Here is a 12,500-nt window from a genome sequence, read left to right on the forward strand (position 1 = left end):
GTTAGTCTATCCTTACTCTAGTCAAACTTGACATGGAACAAGATGCAATGCGCCTTATTAATCAAGGAAGAAACTGAATTTTTTTTGGAGTAGATGTCACAGGGGGGCTTCTATAAAGCAGAACGCCTTCATTAAAGAGGGGCGTCCAATACATTAATCAGGTTTAATAGATAAGAGGCGTTTATTTGAGAGGGCGGCGTCAATTAGATCATTACGGTTAGGCTCAAGGATCATATCGATTACCTTTGTAAAAGAATGTTGATGTAGAAACAACGCTTAAATTTCCTCTTATTGTTTGTTTGTTTGGTTATTTTGATCAAGGCTCTGCCTTTTTGTCTGCGCGAAAGACTATAGCGAAACATTTTTAAAAACAAGGGCAGCATGAGTCTCGTTTTAAAATCATGAAGTTTAGTGGAGTCCTTTTTATACTTAACGAAAAGTGGGTTATTGCACAGCTATTTGGACCTTATCGATTTTTAAATTTAGGGTGACTAACGTTGGGCATCGAGTTGATTCAGTAAATATCTGGAAGCTTGTTATATAAGAAGTCAGTCTCATCTTTAGTTTTGGTTATAGAGATGGCAAAAACCTAATCGTGTTACACAGTTAGAGATTTCTTATAAACGATAAAGCTGCGCTTTTTACGCGGGCTGTTTTATTTACTACTTTGGCCTACTTACAGCTATAAATTGCGGTCAGTAAAAAACGCAAGCCGTTTTTAGTGGCGTTTATTTCATTTTTGCCAAAATACCGTCTCCATGCCTTTATCATTTAAAGTTTTGCATTTTATTTTAGCTAGTCAAGATGCCTCTTTCAAATAAAGAGTTTTTGAACTGTTTTCTCTCTAAGGGACCTGAGTGGTAACGCAATTAGCTCATTAGAAGATGGGACATTTGTAGGTCTCCATCGTCTTCAAACTTTGTGAGTATTTCATTCAGTAAAGCAATATTTTCAATCCACACAGTCACTAACTGGCATACCCCAGCCCTCTAAATTCACCAGAATATCTTGTAACAGAAGCCCTTTCGTAAAGGAGTTTTTGAAACTACAGTGGAACTTCGAATTAACGAAGGGTGAAGGGATGGGCCAAATACGTTCGCTAAAACGATGTTCTTTTTCCATACATTTTACTATAACTGGGGCACAAAATATCGTTCATTATGGTGAGGACTTCGTTATGTAGAGGTCACATAGAGGTTCGTTATATCGAGGTTTCACTGTATTTAAACTGTTAAGACGTTTACAAGGTTTGAATATCTTTCAGACTGATCGATTGTTTAGAAATAGCCGGCTTTTTCGTTTTCGTTTCGTTTTCATTTTTTCATTTTTTTTTTTTCGTTCGCGTAATCGCCATGTTGAAACCGCCATACTGAATTCCACTTCTACTCTCCCTAATCTTCCTCTTTAAAAATATGGCGGCTACAGCGTTACTTACATGAATGAACTTTATCTCGCCCCCAAGATACACCTGCATTGCAGTCTAATTTACACTCTTGTTCGGTACCCGTCCAATGCGATAAAATCTCCCCTAAATTGATAACCTAATTCATTATATATGATTTATTTTGGTTTCTTCTCTTTGTAGGTTACTGCACTCGAATCAGATTACAAATATTGGTGCTTACCTGTTTGCAGACGTCTTCTCTCTTACGTCACTGTGAGTATGCAAGACTGGAACTGAGAAGCATTATGTACACAAAACTAGACGCCTTCCACTTGACAAAAAAAACCCCAGAAATTCCAGTGGTGATGAAAATTGACACACATGTTTTTTGGGCTTTCCAATGGAAAACGCTCTGGAACAAGTAGAACTGTCAAAAGAAAGTCTTTTTTTTTTTCTACTGGAAACTATTCCAGTAAAAATCCGTGTTCAATTTACCAGTTTTCACAAGGTTTCATTATTTCCAGGCTATTCATGGGCGTATTTGTACGGCCACTTTGAATTTGGCAACATTAACACTTGGTTCTCACTTAGGGCAAAATCTTAGCTTAGGGGAGGGGTAGGTGGGAAGTCGAGCTTTATTTGTCTCTCCCCATGTAAGGGAATCCAGATTCTGGAATCCGGGAAATTTTAGCTGGTGGAATTCGAACCCTGGGCTTTGGAATCCGGAATACAGCTAAAGGAATCCGGAATCTCACTGAGATTACAAACATGGTCCGGAATCCATGGCGTGGAATCCAGAATTAAAGATTGTTCTGGTTTTCCCTGCATGGGGAGATTGGTCTGTTAAATGTTTTGTCTTTGCTTTCTAAAAAAATTGAGCTTATATGTAATGGAAATCCTAGTACTATATGTGTTCTCATAGATCGTTCTTGGTCCGACTGTACTTGTGTTCTCTTTAACGTGTTATATGCCAAAAATATTTTACTCTATTATTTCAAACTTCTCTTCTTTAGATATCTGTACAAAAATCGCATTTCCGTCATCGAGAAAGACGCCTTCTCCAGGCTTTTGTCTCTCAAAATTCTGTAAGTAATCCTTGTAGTTCAGATGGCTTGAGATTGGGATAACTATAAGGGCAGTTAACACTGTTAAGTGGCAGAATATACTCTCTCTATGTAAAGCTTGTTTACACTCTACGATTAATTGGTCTGATTTAGGGGGAACGATTATTGTATGGTGAATCCCTGAAAAATCAGCCTAATTCTCACCAAAATTCACTGCAACAGATTTTAGAAAATTTTTTAACCAGGCACTTTCCTCTAAACAGAAAGATCGACCTGATAAATCATAGGATGTATGTGTGCACGATCGTGTCAACAAATCGTGTGGACTAAACCGGACTTAAGATATACACTATTTCTGATATGTATCACGGGTCGAAAAGAGAGGATAAATTACCTCTCTTGTATACGCATAAAGCTTAGGTAAGTTAAAACTTGATAAATCTTATTGTCCATTGAAACTAGGTCTCTTTCTGACAACAAGATAACCAGAGTTCCTCAAAGAATGGTTAAAGGGCTTAAAAACCTCGAGGAATTGTAAGTATCAATCTTATAAAGACAACTATTGGCTAGGCTGAAGTTAAACGTAATCATTTTAGAGTATAATTTTTTTATAGACCTCTCGGTAAAAAAAATCTAGGTTTCAAACATTTTCATTTTTCAAAATATTTCAAAAGTAATAATAAGGATAAATAGTGATACTCATTGCTTACAAACATTGTTTCTGGTATTCAGTTGTGTATCAAAAGAAACAATAAGGAATATTTTGCTTCAAGAACGAATGCACTACCTGCTGATATCAACAGGTGATGTCAGCGTGAGTGTCTCTGTTTGATAAGAGCTCTGTGAAATAGTCACCCTCCCAGGAGTTTGCCTGAATCGCGTAAGATCTTTTTTGAGCATGCGGAGTATGTTGTGCTGCATGTTGCTAGGATACAATCCGTGCGCTTTGTACAGCGGGATCAGTTGTGACCATTGGCTCGTCAATAAACGGATGCTCGCGATGCTCGCAAATTGACTACTCCAGAAATTCGGGCTACGGCAACTTCAAAGGCTTGACGAGATTCAGGCAGAGCTTCCTTTTCTCCTCCTCGATCAAGAAGAAGAAAAAAGGAGGTCCTGCTTAGAGGATGTGAAATAGTAAAGCTTGTCCTCATGTTTCAAAAGCATTGATATCACGGATTTGGCCAATGCCCGCTGGTAGTCATGCCTTTGCATCGAATTGATCTTCTGATCTCACAGAACTCAGATGGAACACTTATACTGAGTCTTTCCCTCTCTTTTCCTAGGTATCTTCACCGCAACAGGATCAATGAAATTGAACCGTGGACATTCACAGCAACCAAAAAGTTAAGACAGCTGTGGGTATTAATTTTTGCTGAATTGTACTAACTAATACAGTGAATAATTCGAAAAACAAAACTCGTGGACTCAAATTTTCGCCGGACCTACATTCAGTGGATTTCGCCCGTTAAAATGGGTTTTTAACCGAAACCCATTTAGGCGTATTGAATAAAGAAATGGCAACTTTTATTTAACAAATAAATTGCATGTTGCCGCGCGTCTCTTCAGTAATAGATCACAAATCGGTCAAAATATGGTAAAAGCAAAGAAGTGGCACACGAGCCGCAGGCGAGTGTGCCACTGATGTTTTTACCACATTTTAACGTCTGTGATCTATTACTGCACAGACCCACGGCAACATGGAATCTATTTGTTTTTAACAATCATCAGGAAAAAAAAAAAGACCGTTACACATACCTGCCTTGTGCCCCCCCCGGGGGGGGTACTTTAGGAATTTCTGGGTGGGGATGTGCCGCTGGGACCCTGGAAACCTTAACCTATACCAGAGCTAGTTCAGCTGAATTTTGCTACCCTATATTAGAGTAAACTCCTCAAGTCCCCCCTATCCTAGAGTAGCTGTTTCCCTAGTCTAGATAAAATCTTCAACCAACTGATCGGTTTCCTGAAAAATAATACCCTATTCTAGACCCAAACGCTCTGATTTATATACCCTATCCTAGAGTAAACTGCTTGAAAACCATACCCTTCACAGCGGCACGCACCTATATAGCCCATATATTGTAGTACCCCCCCCCCCCCCCCCCGCCTTGTGCCGCCTGACTGTTCGAGGGTATAATTGTTATAGTTTAGCCTTTTTTTTAAAGGCCCATATTCACCCAAACGGCTTTGCGCGCTTGTGTTTTTGTTTTGAAATTATTCTTTTGTTAAATGCAGTGTTTTGATTGGCTTCCACTTTTGAAGAGCGTTGCGTGACGATACTAAAAACGACTGCGAGGAAGACTAGCTTTTTTCACGCTTAACTCAAGACTTAACCGAAGCTTAAAGAGACAGTATCAAAGAGGCCAGTAAGACTTTAATTCTTTTCTAAATGGAGGAAGATATATCGCCGACTTCGCAGAAAGCAGTTCAAAATTTAAACTGGTAGTGAATGCGTATGGATGCTTTGTTGAGTCCGATGAATACAATGAAGGTCATAAAAATACCAAACGTCTAAGCACCAGGTGAGATTTTCCTGAAGCCCCATTCGACTGTGAAATGTTTTGATTCCTCAATCTATTATTTTGTGTTAATTCTTAGGAAGCTTAGGTATGTGTTGTCGAAAGAATAAGGGAGAAGTTGTGTTTACAAAGCGTCGAATCAGCACTGCGTACAGTCCTTGTTGCTGTAATCGCTGTGTTACACTTTCTTTAGGTTTTGCTAAGGATTGGTTTGTTAATAACAGTTCTCGTTACTTTAGAGCTTTAATCGTGATACGCCAGACGATAAGTTTATGTTAAGGATATCACTCGCTTCATAGGTTAAATTAAATAAAGCATTGTTCATGTTAGATTGACTCGCTTGTTTTGCTTTCAACTGATTTCATCGGGACCTCAGTTTGTTTACAATTGAACATCAACATTCGACGTAGAAGGAACTCGGCAAACACGCTGTCTGTGGAATTTACAACCAAGAGCTTCTTTCCCATCTCTCCAGAGATTTAAAAAACGGATTCACGGAGACGAATGTACTTCGGCGACCCCCATCGACGCGGACTTCCAACCGTACGTTTCGATGGTGCCGCCATCGAAAGTGCTGCAGTGAAAACAAACACTCACAGAAAGAAAAAGGCTCGATACCACACCAAAATATCCAAAAAGATGTAAAGAAAAATACCAAAAGAACCTGTTTAGACTTTCTTTTAAACCAGATTTAGCGAATTGTGGAAGATTAACAAAGATTGACTTTACACATTGAAGGCAGCGATTTTCAACTACGCGAAATGTTTTTTACTGGAGTGTACAGGGCGCGCAATGCATCTAGGGTGAACATGGGCCTTTAAGTCCCAAACGCGACAACATTATGCAGAACAGCCAGTTCGAGTCTCTCGTAGCGATGGCACTCGATGGAAACTCTTGTGAAGATTTCTTGCAGTTTAGACATTCTCAAGTTGTCAAAAACTCTTTTTGTCTCTGTCTCTCCATTTTTCTTGTTTGCAAATAGCTCCTGCTAAGTTTTTTTCGAGGCTTTCCCTTGCTTAACCCAATGACTAATCTCACAAAAATTTTCAAAACTCCGCGCCATGTTGGACAAAACAAAGAAAACAAGTTTCCCGTGACATCGTCCATGTATCTTTACCCTAATAGATCATGGGTAATGACCAATCACAGCGCGCGTAGCATTCACATTATTGTATAAAGTGCTTTATTGTATGGACTTGTTTCCATTGAGCTGTTCTTTTCTTTTCAGGTATTTGTACTCCAACTTATTGACGTTTGTACCGGACAACATGTTTGAGGAACTCTACTCACTTCGCGTTCTGTAAGGCAATTACAATGTGTTAAGCACTAATTTTCTGTAAATAAACCTTAAAGCTTGAACATTAGTTCTTACCAACATTTTTACTTGCGGTTGTGTCCGAAATGGAATTTATCAAAATCTTCAACAGGGCGTTTTGACATGACGTCACGGCGGCCATATTGGTGTACCAAAAGAGTGAAATGGCGGCCGTGTTGGTGTCCCAAACCAATCCCATGGGAGCGGAACTTTTTTCTTTTATGTAAAAACTTTCTTTTTTCCAATAAATCTGCATACATCTGCTGGCCAAGTGACGGAAAACGCTCTATCAAGGGTTTTTACGTGACTCCACCAAAATTCAAACTAAGAACTCCTATCGATTCTTCTGAGTTTCTACTTTCATGAGGTATTACAGCACCTAAAAACCTTTATTTACACAAATTTTCGGTTCCAAAGGGTTCTTCGTTTTGCGATAGAAGACGCTTAAATTTCCAGGCTTTTGCGTGACGCGGCATCTAGCTGGCGGCCGGGAAAGCTCTTATGTGGGTTAAAAACGTTACTGATTTTTTTGAGATTTTGCTATCTAAACATTCCTTGTCTTAGAATAAATATTACTTTATATCTTTATGAGTTCTTCAAGTGATGAATCCACGCATAAGTAGCTAGGGAAACTCAAAAACAGATGTTTCTGTTAGTTTCCGGCGGCCATATTTGTGCCCCTTAAAGGGACACCAACAAGGTGTCTCCATACAAAGCTTTATAAATTTGGGTAAAACGTTTTTCCGAATATCTCGCTTATGAATTATCGCACAGATCTGATTCTTGGCGAGAATTTTTGTATATTTATCTTCTTTCACTTTTATTTTTGATAGCGTGACAGTGAAAACACAGAATAAGCAAATGTGTGATAGAACGATACAGATATACTCCAATAAGATTAAAATGATAGGAAAGCGTTTGAACGTAAAGTGCACAAAACATGTAACAAAGGAGTCTCATGGACTTCGCATAACCGTTCCACTCTATTCACTATGATTGCAGTTAGCCTTTACCACCCATTCTGTATTAATAGTCTACATTGTTACTTGTTCACTGCTTACTTTGTTTGTTTTCAACCTTACCAGTGATGTTTTTTCTTTCTTTAGATTATTATCTTTGTTGTTGTTGTTGCTGCTGTTGTTTCCACTGTTTTCTTTCATCGTTTTTTCAGTTAATTTCAACAGGAACGTCTGTTGCTTTCTTTTCACGCAGACATCTGGGTATTAACACTATCACATACATAGCAGACGACGCGTTTCGTGATCTTGGGAATCTAAACCTCCTGTAAGTTTTGAAGCCTTTCTGGCTATTACTTATCATGAACTCTTGCTTCAGCGTTATCGATTTCAATTCAAAAGATTATCTTTATATGGCTCGCATCATGTAAAAGAATCCAAGACAGTCTTGGATTCTGGATTCCACACCTTGGACTCCATATTCCAGGTAATTGATTCCAGTCTTTGTCAGTGGAAATTGGATTCTAAATTCCAATCGTTAGTGGGATTCCAGATTCCTTGAGCTCTATTCCGGATTCCAAAGCCCAGGATTCCGTATTCCAGAAGCAAAACTTTCCATGATTCCGGATTCCAGAAAAAGCAAAAAATTTCCCGGATTGCGGAATCGGGATTCCCTTACATTAGGCGAATAAGGAGAAAGAGAGGATCTATCTTTATTCATGAAACACTTAAATTTATTAAATTTTAGGTACCTGGATTCCAATCATCTAACTCTCCTCAATTCTAAGACATTTAACGGCCTAAGAAATCTCAAGGATCTGTAAGTATTAAACCCTTTTTATCCTGTTGGAAATAAGGATGCCCGCACTACTCTAGTCACTTGCTTTTAACTACGTAGAAAAAAGGTCACAGTAAAGAGTCCTAGCCAGAGGTCTCGAAAGTTCTAGAATCCAAGTGAATAAATAAAATGTCTTGCATGATGAGGTTACTTAAGTTACAGATCATTTTACAACTGAAGCCGTGTATACTTAGTACTTGATTATCTGTTAAAAAGGTGGACTGATAAAAAATATATATTGAATGGATATGGTAGATGTTGCCAATGGTTCTATAAAATAAAATTTACTGCATGAGTGCTTTGGCTAAAGTAGCACTTTAAATTGAATAGAAAATAGAGTTGGCCTCCAACAAACCACCACGACAACAATAAAACCTTTTTAATTTCCAAATGCTCAGTTTTTTGTTTGTTTTTGCTTTGCGTTGTTGTGTCTACACGTGAAGGATCTCTTTATTTCCTTTTCAGTCATATATTCTTCAACAAAATTTCATATGTCGGGAAAGGAACTTTTGACCACTTGAAGAGCTTGTCGAGACTGTAAGTACATGGTTAGGCAGTGGAAAGAAAATAATATATAGATTTAGCCTAGGCCAAAAGCGAAGAGCTAGTGGGATCTTAAAAGAAATATCTTCCTTCAGTAATTCATCTTTTGCATTAGCACGAAGCAAACTGAACGCCTCCTGAAAAAATGGACATGAGCCTGCGATAAATGAAAAAATGGTCAGCGGGGAACTTTAAAAAAAACGTCACCTCAAAGAGGTGTACACCTGAGACCGCGATACAGTCATATGGCACTGATCAGTGGATGCCTTTTTTGACAGCTGTCAGTAGTTTAAGACAGATTGTATATATTGTGGTTCAATTTTATCCTTGGTTTAAATTTTTTTTTTATTTAGGGCATGGTAATGTATGAAAATGAGTTTAAAACAAAGGGTAGAAAAATTTGAATTAAGGATAAAATTGAACCACAGCGTATACACCTTGCCACCAAGCTAGTGAATGTGACATTTCACATCCTCTAACATGACGGGGTGGATGAACGTATGTACGAACGGACGATTTTTCACAACAAAAAATTCTTGGATGCATAATTACCAAATTTTATTATCCATGGTGATCCGCTGCGTACCGCTCAGGGAGATGTAGTGATTTTGCTCATAGCAAAGAACAATGCCTATTTTGTATTTCTTGAGAAGAGAATTTGAAAGGAAAAGAACATGATGAAGATGATGTGCATGAAAGACCTTTTCATTGATGCTAAAGACGTGACGTGGTTCTCTCCTCCACTGAGCTAGACTTCCGCTGGGTATTCGCGATGGACGATGGGAAGAGGCCGGAAATGGCGGGAGTCTCTCTATTTCAGTTTCCCTCTTTCTCCTTCCATCACCCCCCGCGCGCTTTTTTTCCCTCTCCCCAGCCTCCGTAGGACACAAAGAGGCCTCTGCGGAGAAGAAAGGTGACGTGCTGTCACCTTCGACATAGATCACATCCACATTAAAGTTGCGCATAAGCTATAGGCAAGGCCGTTCCCCAGGTTACAGGTTTCTTATCGTCTTCCATTTACCTTCAGTCTGTGGGATGTCCCAGAAGCTTATCGTCAATCTATGACTCCAAGTAACGTTGTAACGAAAGGGAGTGCGCTCCACTGTGACTGCAACGTACGCTGGCTAAAGGAATGGTTACTGGACAAAAACTTGGGAGATATAACCTGTGCCAGCCCAGCCAAAGTGAAGGGTGTTTCGGTGACCAAGTTAAAAGAAAAACACCTCGTTTGTGGTATGTTCTATAAATTATCGTCACTGTCTTTAACCAGAAAATACGAAACTGCAGGCTTCTTTTGTTATCTCTTACTTTTCTTTTGCGCGTTTCTTTCTTTCCTTTCAGAACCTCTTAAAGTGTCCGTATACCCCAAGAAAACTCTTGTTCTTCTTGGACAAAATGTTCAACTCCACTGCGAGTCAAATACAGGTGCCACATTTTCCTGGATGTTAAACGGTACACGTTTAGAGACAGACCAATATCGCGTTCCCAATCCCCTGGGGACGTTAACGCTTAAAGGCTTGGCCGAAGAGGACCTAGGAGAGTATGTTTGTGTTGCTCAAAGTGAGGCAGGATTTGCAGCGAGTCACGCCATGGTTACTGCTGGAGGTGAGAATTAGGCGGCCTAAGCTCAAGCTGTGAGTCATCATGGCGATTTTTGCGAGTTTAAGGTCCCTCGGTTTTCCATTCTGAAACCAAGGGACCTAAAACTCGCAAAAATCGCCTCAAATCTTGAAAGTAAGGGTGATACTGCAAGCAATACACCATGTAATTAAGATAAGGTTCCTTTATCGAGAATTTTATAGAATTTATGTTCTCCAAAGCATATCGTAAATATCCACATACAAAGTCAAACTCCTGTTTTTTCGACATGATTGCAACTCTAATGATTCACGGCTTGAGTCTGAGCTGCCTGTCTAGCTACATGTTTCTTGTGATAGATTCGTAAAAAAAATAGTGAAAGAAGAGTGGTTCAATATCTTAAAAACTTTAAATAATTAATAGCGAAATTAAACTTCAACCTTGACAATCTTGGATTCTGGATTCTACGCTGTGGATTCCGGATTTCGGCTACTGGATTCCGGATGATCATTTTACCTTTCTGGGAAACTGCCCACCTACCCCTCCCCTAAGCCAACATTTAGCCTTAAGTGAGAAGTAACTATTAATGTTGGCTTAGGGGAGGGGTAGGTGGGCAGTTTCCCAGAAAGGTATAATGATCCCGGATTATTTGCCACTGAAACTTGCCTTCCGTATTCTAATCGTCAGGAGGATTCCGGATTCCTAAAGCAAAATTCCGGATTCCTCAAGCAAAAATTTTCCGGATTTACCTTGCATGGGCTCATACTACGAACCATTCCTTGCGAACACCTCACAACGTTTTTTTATTGTTTGAATGTTACATAACGGATCAGTTCGACCCCAGTTTACAACATATCCTGAACCTGTTGACGCGACAGTGCCCCAAAAACCAGTAGTCTTCAAATGTCAAGCTAGAGGATCACCCGCGCCCGCGATCAAGTGGTTCAAGGACGACCTCCTTATTGTGGGTACCCCTGAAGAATCACGCTTTCATATCACCATGGAAGGATCCTTGGTGTTTATGGGAAAGAGGTACCATATCACAAGGGAGGGATCCCTGGTGATTTTTGATCCTCGAGTTGAGGATGAGGGAACATACAAATGCCAAGCCGAGAATCCACTGGGACAAGTTTCCTATGGAGTCAGCCTTTACGTTGAAATGGGTAAGTTTTAATTTGTTTCTTTAAGGATGGTTATTTAACACCGTAATTTGTTACTACAATTTTTCTTTTTCCTTTGTTGAGTTTTGTGTTTGCCATACTGTATGAATTTTTGGTGGTGAAAGTAAGGCTACTTGTTTCATAAGGCTTTTTCCTTTCGACATTGTGAACTTAGGCATGTTTATATAGACTTCGCGTTTCATATTCTACAATATACATTTTCAAACGTAACCTTTACGTTATCGATTATGACAAGGGGTCTGGAATTAAGATAAAGAAGACTTAACAGTTATTATTATTCATTCAAAATCTGGCTTAATATCTTGTATATCTACTGGTATTAAAATTGTTGACTCATATTTGTTTAGATGACAAATGCCAGCGAGGCTGCAATAAAGGGGGAGTTTGTACTGCTGTTCAGTATGAGTGTATCTGTACAAAAGGATTTTACAAGAAAGGAGATCAATGTGTAGAAGGTAGATTTTCCTATAAAAATGTTTATATGTTAAGAAAATTCCTATGCTGCTTAGGACAACAGCTTCCACATGTGTTGTGTTGCGCTTAAAGGAGTTCTTTGCTCTAGCCTCGGCAGTTTCTCTAAATAAGGCTTTTACCGTACAATGGTCTGTCGGCAATACCATACTGACGAGCCCTAACGAGGGTGAAACTGAACTGTATGTGGTTGCAACTGCCCGAGTGATATGGCGGTGCGCATGAGTGGGGTACTGGCGAGGACGTGGGTTCGCGTCGGCCCCTATCACTTGCTTTAAATTTGTTTAGGAAACTAGTTGTAGGTCGGCCAGCGTGGTTAATTGGCGATACGACATTGAGCGTTTATCTCACTCCGAAACAGAAGGACCGGTCTGACTGGAATTCTGGAGATCTTCCACATAGATCTAAAGTTTGTTCTACTCAGTCCAATGCGACTTAATTTCCGAATTTCCTACAACTGTGCTTTGTGCCAAAGGAATTTCGTTAGCGCCTTCGACAGAGTTGTCTGTGAAACTGTCAAGAAAATCCCTTACTCCTCCCCCCCCCCCCCCCCCCCCCTTCATCCCAATGATCATAAAATGCATGGAACAGGCTTCCCGGAAAAAGGAGAAAAAAAGATTGCGGCGATTGCGGTAACAAATTGCTGGTACC

General features: G+C 39.6%; 1 protein-coding gene across 1 annotated transcript in view; it reads left to right on the plus strand.

Annotated features, from left to right (window-relative positions):
* LOC140937367 (uncharacterized) overlaps nucleotides 1–12,500 on the plus strand; it is a 26,586-nt gene that overhangs the window by 11,040 nt on the left and 3,046 nt on the right. Inside the window, exons 6-18 of the mRNA XM_073386920.1 lie at nucleotides 850–921; nucleotides 1,586–1,657; nucleotides 2,398–2,469; nucleotides 2,911–2,982; nucleotides 3,735–3,806; nucleotides 6,196–6,267; nucleotides 7,495–7,566; nucleotides 7,987–8,058; nucleotides 8,542–8,613; nucleotides 9,647–9,852; nucleotides 9,961–10,224; nucleotides 11,031–11,360; nucleotides 11,726–11,833. Coding sequence (XP_073243021.1) covers nucleotides 850–921; nucleotides 1,586–1,657; nucleotides 2,398–2,469; nucleotides 2,911–2,982; nucleotides 3,735–3,806; nucleotides 6,196–6,267; nucleotides 7,495–7,566; nucleotides 7,987–8,058; nucleotides 8,542–8,613; nucleotides 9,647–9,852; nucleotides 9,961–10,224; nucleotides 11,031–11,360; nucleotides 11,726–11,833 — 1,556 coding nt within the window. The remainder of the gene's footprint in view (nucleotides 1–849; nucleotides 922–1,585; nucleotides 1,658–2,397; nucleotides 2,470–2,910; nucleotides 2,983–3,734; nucleotides 3,807–6,195; nucleotides 6,268–7,494; nucleotides 7,567–7,986; nucleotides 8,059–8,541; nucleotides 8,614–9,646; nucleotides 9,853–9,960; nucleotides 10,225–11,030; nucleotides 11,361–11,725; nucleotides 11,834–12,500) is intronic.

The sequence above is a fragment of the Porites lutea genome, chromosome 5 (genome assembly GCF_958299795.1).
Source record: "Porites lutea chromosome 5, jaPorLute2.1, whole genome shotgun sequence".
In the NCBI taxonomy this organism is placed as follows: Eukaryota; Metazoa; Cnidaria; class Anthozoa; order Scleractinia; family Poritidae; genus Porites; species Porites lutea.